Source organism: Petromyzon marinus, chromosome 83 (genome assembly GCF_048934315.1).
Source record: "Petromyzon marinus isolate PM22_M1 ecotype Great Lakes invasive population chromosome 83, UKy_Petmar_22M1.pri1.0, whole genome shotgun sequence".
Lineage (NCBI taxonomy): Eukaryota > Metazoa > Chordata > Hyperoartia > Petromyzontiformes > Petromyzontidae > Petromyzon > Petromyzon marinus.
In genome coordinates this window covers 25,001-37,649 of record NC_133748.1, presented here as the reverse complement: position 1 = coordinate 37,649, position 12,649 = coordinate 25,001, and the positions used below count along the sequence as shown (strand labels likewise).

At 55.4% G+C, this 12,649-nt stretch overlaps 1 protein-coding gene across 5 annotated transcripts in view; it reads right to left on the bottom strand.

Annotated features, from left to right (window-relative positions):
- Positions 1-1,681: 1,681 nt before the first annotated feature.
- Positions 1,682-12,649, bottom strand: part of LOC116958789 (uncharacterized) — a 35,929-nt gene continuing 24,961 nt past the window's right edge. For all 5 annotated transcript variants that reach the window (XM_076057498.1, XM_076057497.1, XM_076057499.1 and 2 more), the window contains exons 12-13: positions 11,790-12,476; positions 1,682-7,052 (exon numbers count right to left, since the gene is read on the bottom strand). In XM_076057498.1, the coding sequence (XP_075913613.1) occupies positions 6,427-7,052; positions 11,790-12,476 (1,313 nt within the window). In that variant the 3' untranslated portion in view covers positions 1,682-6,426. The remainder of the gene's footprint in view (positions 7,053-11,789; positions 12,477-12,649) is intronic.

Here is a 12,649-nt window from a genome sequence, read left to right as displayed (position 1 = left end):
TCCTCTTCCTATGCACAAACCTCTTTGCGTGAACTCAGTCCGCGAAGAGGAGGGGCATGGGAGAGGATGGGATCTCCTCCTCATCATCATCAGCAGCACGTCAGCAGCAGCAGTATCATCATCAGCGTCACCATCATCAGCAGTGTCATCATTAGCAGCAGCGTCATCATCATCATCAGCAGTGTCACCATCATCAGCAGCGTCATCATTATCATCAGCAGCAGTGTCATCATCATCATTGTCAGCATCATCAGCAGCGTCACGACCATCAGCAGTGTCATCAGCATCATCAGCAGTGTCACCATCAGCAGTGGCGTCATCATCATCATCGTCATCAGCAGTGTCACCATCAGCATCATCATCGTCATCAGCAGCATCATCATCACCAGTGTCATCATCATCAGCAGGGTTTCTTCCTCTTCCTATGCACAAACCTCTTTGCGTGAACTCAGTCCGCAAAGAGGAGGGGCATGGGAGAGGATGGGATCTCCTCCTCATCAACATCATCATAAGCAGTACGAGCAGCAGTAGAAGCAGCATCATCATCAGGACAACCACCACCACCATCACCACCACCACCACCTCCACCACCACCACCATCATCACCATCACCACCACCACCACCGCTGTCACGACCATGAAGGACATGGGCCCGCATCCGCTGTTCCACCACCATCACCACTATCACCAACACCATCATCACCACCACCATCATCATCACCAAAACCACCATCACCACCATCATCATCATCACCACTACCACCACCACCATCACCATCATCACCATCGCCTCCACCATCATCACCTCCACCACCACCACCACCATCACCTTCACCACCATCATCACCACAACCACAATCATCACAATCACCATCACCACCTCCATCACCACCACCACCACCATCATCATCACCACCATCATCATCATCATCACCACCTCCACCACCACCATCATCATCACCACCACCACCACCTCCACCACCACCACCATCATCATCACCACCATCATCATCATCACCACCTTCATCACCACCACCATCATCACCACCACACCACAACCACCATCACCACCTCCATCACCACCACCATCATCATTACCACCACCACCTCCACCACTATCACCACCATCACCACCACCACCATCATCATCTCCATCACCATCATCATCATCACCACTACCATTACCACCACCTTCACCACTACCATCACCACCATCAGCTCTACCATCGCCTCCACCACCACCACAATCATCACAACCACCATCACCACCTCCACCATCACCACCTCCACCACCATCATCATCACCACCATCATCACCACCACCACCACCATCACCACCATCATCACCACCATCACCACATCCACCACTATCACCATCACCACAACCACCACCATCATCACCACCTCCACCATCACCACCACCATCACCACCACCATCATCACCACCACCATCACCACCATCACCACCATCACCACCACCATCATCATCACCACCACCATCACCACCATCATCACCATCACTACCACCATCATCACCATCATCATCACCACAACCACCTCCACCATCACCACCACCATCATCACCACCACCACCATCAGGTGAGAACAATGGGACGTCCATGGCCCTGGCAAAGCAACGTGGACATTGCCAGCACTGAAGGATACAAGTCCACCACTCAAGTCTTTGTGTGTAAATAATAATAATGACGACTTTGATGTTATTAATTAAAAAAAAACTTAAATTACAGAACGGAGAAATACAAAAATACAACACAGCTACTAATATATAAAGTCATTAATAATAATTAAAATGCTTATAGTTACTCAATACCATACTGATTATTAGTTATTACACTAATTATCATAACATGTACCTATCACAATGATTACTGGATCATTATCATAATAACCATCACAGGAACTAATTATCATAGGTACCACATTAATTACCGTAATTAACATCGCACCAAATTATAATACACGTGGTACGCGTGACGCATTAATTACCATAATTAACATCCTGCTAATTAACATAATTTCGATTAATAATTCATGAGCTGCCACATGAATATTAATGAGCCGCACTAAAAAACTTCACTTCCTGCTTACACAGCTGGGTCACAGGCTGGAGGCCACGTGGTGAGTGGGTGGGTGGGTGAGTGGGTGGGTGGGTGAGTGGGTGGGTGGGTGAGTGAGTGGGTGGGTGAGTGGGTGGGTGAGTGGGTGGGTGAGTGGGTGGGTGAGTGGGTGGGTGAGTGAGTGGGTGGGTGAGTAGGTGGGTGGGTGAGTAGGTGGGTGAGTGAGTAGGTGGGTGAGTGGGTGAGTGGGTGGGTGAGTGGGTGGGTGAGTAGGTGGGTGAGTGAGTGGGTGGGTGAGTGGGTGGGTGGTTGAGTGGGTGATTGAGTGGGTGGGTGAGTGGGTGAGTGGGTGAGTAGGTGGGTGAGTGAGTAGGTGGGTGGGTGAGTGGGTGGGTGAGTGGGTGAGTAGGTGGGTGAGTGAGTGGGTGAGTGGGTGGGTGAGTGGGTGAGTGGGTGGGTGAGTGGGTGAGTGAGTGGGTGGGTGAGTGGGTGGGTGAGTGGGTGAGTGGGTGGGTGGTTGAGTGGGTGGTTGAGTGAGTGGGTGAGTGGGGGTGAGTGAGTGGGTGAGTGAGTGGGGGGGTGAGTGTGGGTGGGTGAGTGGGTGAGTGGGGGTGAGTGTGGGTGAGTGAGTGGGTGAGTGGGTGGGTGAGTGGGTAGTTGGGGGTGAGTGGGTAGGTGGGGTGAGCGAGTGGGTGGGTGAGTGAGTAGGTGGGGGTGAGTGTGGGTGAGTGAGTGGGTGAGTGGGTAGGTGGGGGTGAGTGGGGGTGAGTGGGTGAGTGGGTAGGTGGGGGTGAGTGAGTGGGTAGGTGGGGTGAGTGTGGGTGAGTGGGTAGGTGGGGGTGAGTGAGTAGGTGGGGTGAGTGGGTAGGTGGGGTGAGTGTGAGTGAGTGAGTGGGTAGGTGGGGTGAGTGTGGGTGAGTGTGGGTGAGTGGGTAGGTGGGGGTGAGTGAGTAGGTGGGGGTGAGTGGGTAGGTGGGGTGAGTGTGAGTGAGTGGGTAGGTGGGGTGAGTGTGGGTGAGTGAGTGGGTGAGTGGGGTGAGTGTGGGTGAGTGAGTAGGTGAGCAAAGCGATCATTTTCCTTCATCAGTTGCTCCATTCATGAACAGAAACGACTTCAGTCACTTCAAAAGCCTCCTTGACCAGCCACTAAAGGCCGCAATTTGTAGACAACCATCTCAAAGGTCGGTATTACCCTCCCCGTGTGTCTGTGTGTGTCTCTGTGTGAGTCTGTGTGAGTCTGTGCGAGCCTGTGTGAGTCTGTGTCTCTGTGTGAGTCTGTGTCTCTGTGTGAGTCTGTGTCTCTGCGTGAGTCTGAGTCTGTGTGAGTCTGTGTGAGTCTGTGTGTCTCTGTGTGTCCCTGTGTGAGTCTGGGTCTCTGTGGGGGTCTGGGTCTCTATGTCTCTGTGTGAGTCTGGGTCTCTGTGTGTCTCTGTGTGAGTATGGGTCTCTGTGTGTCTCTGTGTGAGTCTGCGTCTCTGTGTGAGTCTGTGTCTCTGTGTGAGTCTGTGTCTCTGTGTGAGTCTGTGTCTTTGTGTGAGTCTGTGTCTCTGTGTGAGACTGTGTCTTTGTGTGTCTCTGTGTAAGTCTGTGTGTTCCTGTGTGTCTCTGTGTCCACGTGTGTCCCTGTGTGTCTGTGTGTCTCTGTGTGTCCCTGTGTGTCCCTGTGTGAGTCTGTGTCTCTGTGTGAGTCTGTGTCTCTGTGTGAGTCTATGTCTCTGTGTGAGTCTGTGTCTCTGTGTGTCTCTGTGTAAGTCTGTGTGAGTCTGTGTGTCTCTGCGTGTGTCTGTTTGAGTCTGTTTGAGTCTGTGTGAGTCTGTGTCTCTGTGTGTCTCTGTGTGAGTCTGTGTGAGTCTGTGTGAGTCTGTGTGAGTCTGTGCGAGCCTGTGTGAGTGTGTCTCTGTGTGAGTCTGTGTCTCTGCGTGTGTCTGAGTCTGTGTGAGTCTGTGTTTCTGTGTGAGTCTGTGTCTCTGTGTGTCTCTGTGTAAGTCTGTGTGAGTCTGTGTGTCCCTGTGTGTCCCTGTGTGAGTCTGGGCCTCTGTGGGGGTCTGGGTCTCTATGTCTCTGTGTGAGTCTGGGTCACTGTGTGTCTCTGTGTGAGTCTGTGTCTCTGTGTGAGTCTGTGTGAGTCTGTGTGTGTCTGTGTGAGTCTGTGTCTCTGTGTGAGTCTGTTTCTGTGTGAGTCTGTGTCTCTGTGTCTCTGTGTGAGTCTGTGTCTCTGTGTGAGTCTGTGTCTCTGTGTGAGTCTGTGTCTTTGTGTGAGTCTGTGTGTCCCTGTGTGTCTCTGTGTGAGTCTGGGTCTCTGTGGAGGTCTGGGTCTCTGTGTCTTCGTGTGTCTCTGTGAGTCTGTGTCTCTGTGTGAGTCTGTGTGAGTCTGGGTCTCTGTGTGTCTCTGTGTGAGTCTGTGTCTCTGTGTGAGTCTGTGGAGTCTGGGTCTCTGTGGAGGTCTGGGTCTCTGTGGAGGTCTGGGTCTCTGTGTCTTCGCGTGTCTCTGTGAGTCTGTGTCTCTGTGTGTCTCTGTGTGAGTCTGTGTCTCTGTGTGAGTCTGTGTCTCTGTATGAGTCTGTGTCTTTGTGTGAGTCTGTGTCTCTGTGTGAGGCTGTGTCTTTGTGTGAGTCTGTGTCTCTGTGTGAGTCTGTGTGAGTCTGTGTGAGTCTGGGTCTCTGTGTGTCTCTGTGTGAGTCTGTGTATTTGTGTGAGTCTGTGTCTCTGTGTGAGTCTGTGTGAGTCTGGGTCTCTGTGTGTCTCTGTGTGAGTCTGTGTGAGTCTGTGTGAGTCTGGGTCTCTGTGTGTCTCTGTGTGAGTCTGTGTATTTGTGTGAGTCTGTGTCTCTGTGTGAGTCTGTGTCTCTGTGGAGGTCTGGGTCTCTGTGTCTTTGCGTGTCTCCACGTGTCTCTGCGTCAGTGTGTGTGTGTGTGTCACTGTGTGTGTCACTGTGTGTGTGTCACTGTGTGTGTACACTGTGTGTGTGTACACTGTGTGTGTGTACACTGTGTGTGTGTACACTGTGTGTGTGTCACTGTGTGTGTCACTGTGTGTGTACACTGTGTGTGTGTACACTGTGTGTGTGTACACTGTGTGTGTGTACACTGTGTGTGTACACTGTGTGTGTACACTGTGTGTGTGTGTACACTGTGTGTGTACACTGTGTGTGTGTTATTGTGTGTGTCACTGTGTGTGTGTACACTGTGTGTGTGTCACTGTGTATGTGTCACTGTGTGTGTACACTGTGTGTGTGTACACTGTGTCTGTGTACACTGTGTGTGTGTCACTGTGTGTGTCACTGTGTGTGTACACTGTGTGTGTGTACACTGTGTGTGTGTACACTGTGTGTGTGTCACTGTGTGTGTCACTGTGTGTGTACACTGTGTGTGTGTACACTGTGTGTGTACACTGTGTGTGTGTACACTGTGTGTGTGTACACTGTGTGTGTACACTGTGTGTGTGTGTGTACACTGTGTGTGTGTCACTGTGTGTGTGTACACTGTGTGTACACTGTGTGTGTGTCACTGTGTGTGTGTGTACACTGTGTGTGTGTGTGTACACTGTGTGTGTCACTGTGTGTGCGTACACTGTGTGTCTGTGTGTGTACACTGTGTGTGTACACTGTGTGTGTGTCACTGTGTGTGTGTCACTGTGTGTGTGTGTCACTGTGTGTGTGTGTACACTGTGTGTGTGTACACTGTGTGTGTACACTGTGTGTGTGTCACTGTGTGTGTGTCACTGTGTGTGTGTGTGTACACTGTGTGTGTACACTGTGTGTGTGTACACTGTGTGTGTGTGTGTACACTGTGTGTGTGTCTGTACACTGTGTGTGTGTCACTGTGTGTGTGTCACTGTGTGTGTGTGTACACTGTGTGTGTGTCACTGTGTGTGTGTCACTGTGTGTGTGTGTACACTGTGTGTGTGTACACTGTGTGTGTGTGTACACTGTGTGTGTGTCACTGTGTGTGTGTGTGTACACTGTGTGTGTGTCACTGTGTGTGTGTACACTGTGTGTGTGTCACTGTGTGTGTGTCACTGTGTGTGTGTCACTGTGTGTGTGTCACTGTGTGTGTGTGTACACTGTGTGTGTGTCACTGTGTGTGTGTCACTGTGTGTGTGTGTGTACACTGTGTGTGTGTGTACACTGTGTGTGTGTACACTGTGTGTGTGTACACTGTGTGTGTACACTGTGTGTGTACACGGTGTGTGTACACTGTGTGTACACTGTGTGTGTGTGTGTGTACACTGTGTGTGTGTGTACACTGTGTGTGTACACTGTGTGTGTGTCACTGTGTGTGTGTACACTGTGTGTGTGTGTGTACACTGTGTGTGTGTGTGTACACTGTGTGTGTGTGAGCGAAGCGTCTCACACCGTGGTCTCATTTCGCCACAGACCGCCACCACCACCACCACCACCACCGGCATCACCACCGGCACCACCACCACCGGCACCGGTACGGAGATACGACCATCCATTGCTTGTCGCACCACCGCCACCACCACCACCGCCACCGCCGCCACCACCGGCGAAGTCTCTCGAGTTGCCGGCGCCGGCTGCGGCCAGGACGAGGTTCACCCCGTAGCATTCGGAGTTGACAGCCGCCACCGCCGTCACCGGCTGCTGCTGCAGCTGCTGATGATGCTGCTGCAGCTGCTGCTGCTGCTGGTTCTGCTGATGATGCTGATGATGCTGCTGCTGCTGCTGCCTGTGGTTCCGATGGCGCTGGGTCACTGAGGTGGTGGCGGGGGCACGGTGGTTGGGGTGGTGGTGGTTGGGGTGGTGGTGCTGGTGTTGGTGGTCGCCCGATAAATTGTTGTTGTCGCCGATTGTTGTTGTTGTTGTCGTTGGTGGTGCCGTTGTTGTTGTCGTTGTTGTTGTTGGTGGTGGTGGTGGTGCGATGGCCGTGGCTCTCCTGAGGTTCAGCGCCGACCGGCTGGAGGGAGGGCGGTGACGGTGGTGGTGGTGGTGGTAGTAGCGGCGTTCACTGTGACCTGGCGAGGAGTGGGGGGAGTGGGGAGAGAGGGGGGAGAGTGGGGGGAGTGGGGAGAGTGGGGGGAGAGTGGGGAGAGAGTGGAGAGTGGGGAGAGTGGGGAGAGAGAGGAGAGTGGGGAGAGAGGGGAGAGTGGGAGAGAGGGGAGAGAGAGGGCAGAGTGGGGAGGGAGGAGAGTGGGGGGAGAGTGGGGGGAGTGGGGAGAGAGTGGGGAGAGTGGGGGGAGAGGGGGGAGAGGGGGGAGAGAGGGGGGAGAGAGGGGGGAGAGAGTGGGGAGAGAGTGGGGGGAGAGTGGGGGGAGAGTGGGGGGGAGAGGGGGGAGAGAGTGGGGGGAGAGTGGGGAGAGAGGGGAGAGAGTGGGGAGAGTGGGGGGAGTGGGGGGAGTGGGGAGAGAGGGGGGAGAGTGGGGAGAGAGTGGAGAGTGGGGGGAGAGTGGGGAGAGAGGGGAGAGAGAGGAGAGTGGGGAGAGTGGGGAGAGAGAGGAGAGTGGGGAGAGAGTGGGGAGAGTGGGGGAGTGGGGGGAGGGGAGAGAGTGGGGGGAGAGTGGGGAGAGTGGTGAGGAGTGGGGGGAGAGTGGAGGGAGAGAGTGGGGGGAGAGAGTGGGGGGAGAGTGGGGGGAGAGTGGGGAGAGAGAGGAGAGTGGGGAGAGTGGGGGGGGGGGGGGGAGAGTGGGGGGAGAGTGGGGAGAGGGGAGAGACTCAGGCACTAATCACCACTCACCAAAGACAAAGATCCCCCGTGTAGCCTCACACAGGCTGTAGGGGTAAGTGCTGTTAGCGAGCACCTATGAAGGCCGGCACGGCCCACGAGGGGGTGGGTGGCCAGCACCACGCTCGGCCGCCTTTGTCTCTCCCCCAGTGCTAGCGATGTTTACTACACACCACAGCTACACCAGGTACTCAGTTGAGGCTGAGTCGACCTAGGGGAGGCCCAGGACCGGTTCAGATAATCGTCACTGGTGGTGGTGGCCGTGAGCGGGAATCGAACCCGGGTCGCCAGGTTCATAGCGCAGCGTGGCGCTAACCGCTACTACAGTACACTATACACTACACTACCACTCCCCACCACCACCACCAACATCATCAACATCACCACAACTGCCATCCACACAACCACTAACATCACCACTACCACCATCACCACCACCACCACTAACATCACCACCAACAACAACCGCCATTCGCCACCAAGTGGCGGTGACGTCACCACGACGCTTGTGCCAGGCTATGTGCACCCTGAGACCACGTGAAGTGTCGAACGCCTGCTGGCAGGAGGTCACGGGGCAGACCCAGGTGCCACGGGTCGACTGACTGAGATGACTGGCTGATGCACCACCTGTGCCCCCTACTGTGCCAACCTGCTGTGCTTTAGCCACCCGGCGCTCCGCTCGTTGTTGTGAGCGTCGCTCCTCCGCCCTCCGTTGTTGTTGGAGGGCGACTGCCTCCAACTGCCCAGTAGCGTCCTTCACGAGCCTCCTCCACAGAGGCCGATCTTGACACCGCTGGTACCAGTCATCGGCAAGTCCACTCAGCTCCACGTCCTCCTGTACCACATCACTCCATCTCTTCTCTACCCAGTGCCGCGCCCGCTTAGCCCCCTCAATCCGGCCGAACAAAAGCTGTTTCGGTATGCGGTGGCTGGGCATGCGGGCTACATGACCCAGCCATCGCAGCCTTGCCCGCCGGAGGAGCTCACCGATGGGACCTTGCCCAGATCTTTCAAGGATTTGTGAGCTCCTCACACAATCCAGTCTGGTTAAACCCAGGATGGATCGTAGGCAGGCCAGCCTAAATGTTTCTAACCGGCGAAGATGTTCCATTAGGGGAGTCCACGTTTCGCAAGCGTAGAGAAGGGAGGGAATGACCGTGGCCGAGAAGACCTGAAGCTTAGTGCGTAGCGACAGACCAGGTAGCTTCCACACAGCGTTACGCAACCGATGAAAAGACATTGCCGCTCGACTGATTCGGAGTGAGACCTCTGCTGTTAAACTGGAGCCAGTCATAAGCACACTGCCCAGGTGTGGGAAACTCTCCACTCTCTCCACAATTGCCCCATCACCGATTAGAAGTTGTGGGGGTGGAGTGTCCGATGGTACAAAATACCCAGGCAGGTGCTTAGTTTTGGTGGGGCTGATGGTAAGGCCCCACATCTTAGTGGCACGCTCCAGTCTCAGCAGCAGCGTCTCCAACTCCTCCTCTGACTGAGCAGCTATTACCAAATCATCAGCATACATAACGTGGTTGAGCAATAGGGAGCCATCCCTTGACCGCACCCGGGCATCGATCAGCCTCCCATTATATCTGTACCATATGGAGATTCCCCCGGTACAGCTATTGAAGGCTTCACGAACTACGTGGTCAAAAGAGATGTTAAATAATGTGGGAGCCAGAGGACATCCCTGTCGCACCCCAAGGTGTACAGGGAATGGCTCTGACTCCCGGCCACGTAGATTTACCCGGGCCCGCTCACCATCATGAAGGTCCTTAATGATCGTGAGCAGAGGGTCAGGTACTCCAAAAGCACGAAGAACAACCCAGAGCCCAGGTCTACTGATGGTATCATAGGCCTTGACCAGGTCAATAAAGCAGAGATGTAGGTCTTGTTGGAATTCCCTATACCTCTGCTGTAGCAGACGGACAGAAAATATGGCATCTGTGCAGGACCGCCCTTTACTGAAACCGCATTGGGGCTCCGCAAGCTTCTCCTCAGCGTGCCTGGCAAGGCGATGCTGAATAATTCTTGCCAGGACCTTCCCGGCACACTGAGGAGTGAGATGCCCCTGTAGTTGTTACAGTCTGTGCGGTCCCCCTTCTTAAAAAGGGGGACCACCAGGGCATCCTTGCAATCCTGCGGAACCCGTCCAGTGGTCCAGACCGTTGTTATGATGTCATATAGGGCAGTCTGTGCACAAACGCCACCCTCCCTTAGCATTTCGCTTGGGAGATCATCTCTGCCCGCTGTCTTTCCTGGTCTCAGACTCCGGATCGCCTTCAGTACTTCCTCAAAAGATGGCACCTCAGCCAGCCACTCACAGGGGGTGACTTCTTCCAATATTTGAGGCACCGCAGCCTCAGCAGGGTCATCCTCACTTTGTGCCACGATGTTTTCCTGGCTGAGGGATTTTCCCTCCCCCAGGACCTCACAGAAATGCTCAGCAAATCTGCAAACCTGTTCCTGGGGGTCGGAGATTGGATCACCGTTTTTTCCCCTAATGATGGTAATAGGTGTGGTGCTGTAGGTTACTTTTTTGATGGAGTTAAATAGAGATTTGTGATCACGGGCCACTGAGGCAGACTCCATCGCCTCAGCAACCCGCGACCACCACCCATCCTTGCAGCGCCTCACGGCTCTCAGAACCTCCGAGCGAAGGCTGCGGTAAGCCTCCTCATTCTTTTGACGTGGGATTCTGTAGCCGATGACAGTGGGCCTGTCGCTTTTTCTCAACCATCCTGAACACCTCTCCTCTGTCAGCCAGGGTCTCTGGGGAGGTCTGGACCGCGTACCCAAAGCAGCCATTGCAGCTGCATGAGTCACAGTCCTAAACCTCGCCCATTTACCCTCGACATCAGGAGGAGTGGGGGACGATGCCAATCCCAGCCACAAGCGATGATGAAATTCTCGCTTGCAACTTTCATCAGATAACTGAGACCAGGCCACTTTAGGTTGGAATGGGGTCCTGGGTGTACACCCTCCACCAGAGTGGAAGAATGGCAGGCGCATCTTACAGATGACTAGTCGATGGTCAGAGGGCAGATCAGCTCCACGGTAGGTCCTGGTGTCAAGGACATGGGCTCGCATCCGCTGGTCCGTCACTATGTAGTCCAGCAGATGTTCTTGCTTGGACCCGGCATGCATCCATGATGTTGTGTGGATGCGCCGATGCCGGAACAGCGTGTTGGTAATTACAAGCCCATGGGCTGCACAAAAATCTAGCAGCCTCCTACCGTGGTTATTGAGCTGATCTGGCCCATGCCCTCCAATCACTCCAGACCAGGTGCCAGCATCATGACCAACTCGGGCATTGAAGTCACCCAACATGATGACTCTATCCCGAGGGGCCACTTTAGCCAGCACCTGTAACAGGAGGTCACAGAAGGCATCTGACTCATCGGCTTTGCCTGCATCCCTCCACGGATGTTCATCTTCGGTGGGGGCATAAGTAACCACGACCACCACTCCTCGCCTCCGGTTGATGGGAAGGCGAGCCCAAAGTAGCCTGGGGCTTACAGCTTCCCACACCTCACCGCCACGCTCCCACGCCCCCTTCATTCTTTTGTTCAAAAGAAGAGTCACACCCTGTTGTTTGGCAGTCTGCTGCCCCGAGTAGAGGACTGTCCACCCCACATGGTGGCAGGAGCCAGAACTGGTCCACCGGACCTCCTGAATGCCACATAGATCCAGGCGGTACCGGTCCAGCTCCCGACAGAGGAGTGGCAGCCTCTCCTCCGCAGTGAGCGTTCGAACATTCCACGTGGCCACCCGTAGTGGCTTTTCGTTGTTTCTGGAGGAGCCCCGAGGGTAGAGATTCAATCTCCTGGCTCCGCCACTTACACCATCACCACCAACATCAGCAACATCATCACCATCACCACCACCATCCCCACCACCATTACCACCACCACTACCACCATCACCACCACCACCACCACCCCCGTCACCACCACCACTTACACCACCACCACCACCGTCACCACCACCGTCACCACCACCGTCACCACCACCCCCCACCATCCCTCACCACAGCTGCTGCTCCTGTTGCTGGCCGCTCCACCTCCTCCACCACCACCGCGGCCGCTCTCCTCGCTGCCTTCCACGCTGGTGGGGACGTCAAACGCGTAACCACGCAGCGCCGCCAGCTTCCCGTGGCGCCAGTGCAGCTGTGCCGCCAACTGCACCGCCGCTGCCCCTCCTCCTCCGCCTCCGCCGCCTCCGCCGCCTCCTCCGCCTCCGCCGCCTCCGCCGCCTCCGCCGCCTCCTCCGCCTCCGCCGCCTCCGCCGCCTCCGGCCAAGCCCTGGTGCAGAGAGCGAGCGCGGTTCTTGTGGTAGCGCCGGGCGGACGGCCCGGCGCTTGCCAGGAGAGATGCAAGGACCACAGCCCTGTCAGTCACCGCCTGCTGCTGCGGCTGCTGCTGCTGCTGCGGCTGCGGCTGCGGCTCCATTTCAGTCGCGCCGGCCTGGCGGATGGCGCGGGCCTCGGCCGCGAGGTTGCACACCTTGGGCTGGAGGCGAACCTCTCCCATGGCGCCGGCGGCGGCACCGGCTCCGGCGAGTATGGGGGAGGTGGCGGTGATGGCGGTGGTCGTGGCGAGTGGAGAGAAGGGGATGGCGGTTGCTGGTGGTGGCGACGGTGGTTGTTGCGATTGTTGTGGCGATTGTTGTGGCGACTGTTGTGGTGGTGGTGCCGGTGGTTCGGCGGTGATGCTGACTGTGACATGGAGAGAAGTGGAGAGGAGAGAGAGAGAGACAGTTACACAGACACCAGACCAAGTGATCTCACAAACAAATAATCACAGGCACCACACGCACACTGTCAACACCCAACCGCACATCCACACCACAACAACAACCGCCATTCGCCACCAAGTGGCGGTGACGTCA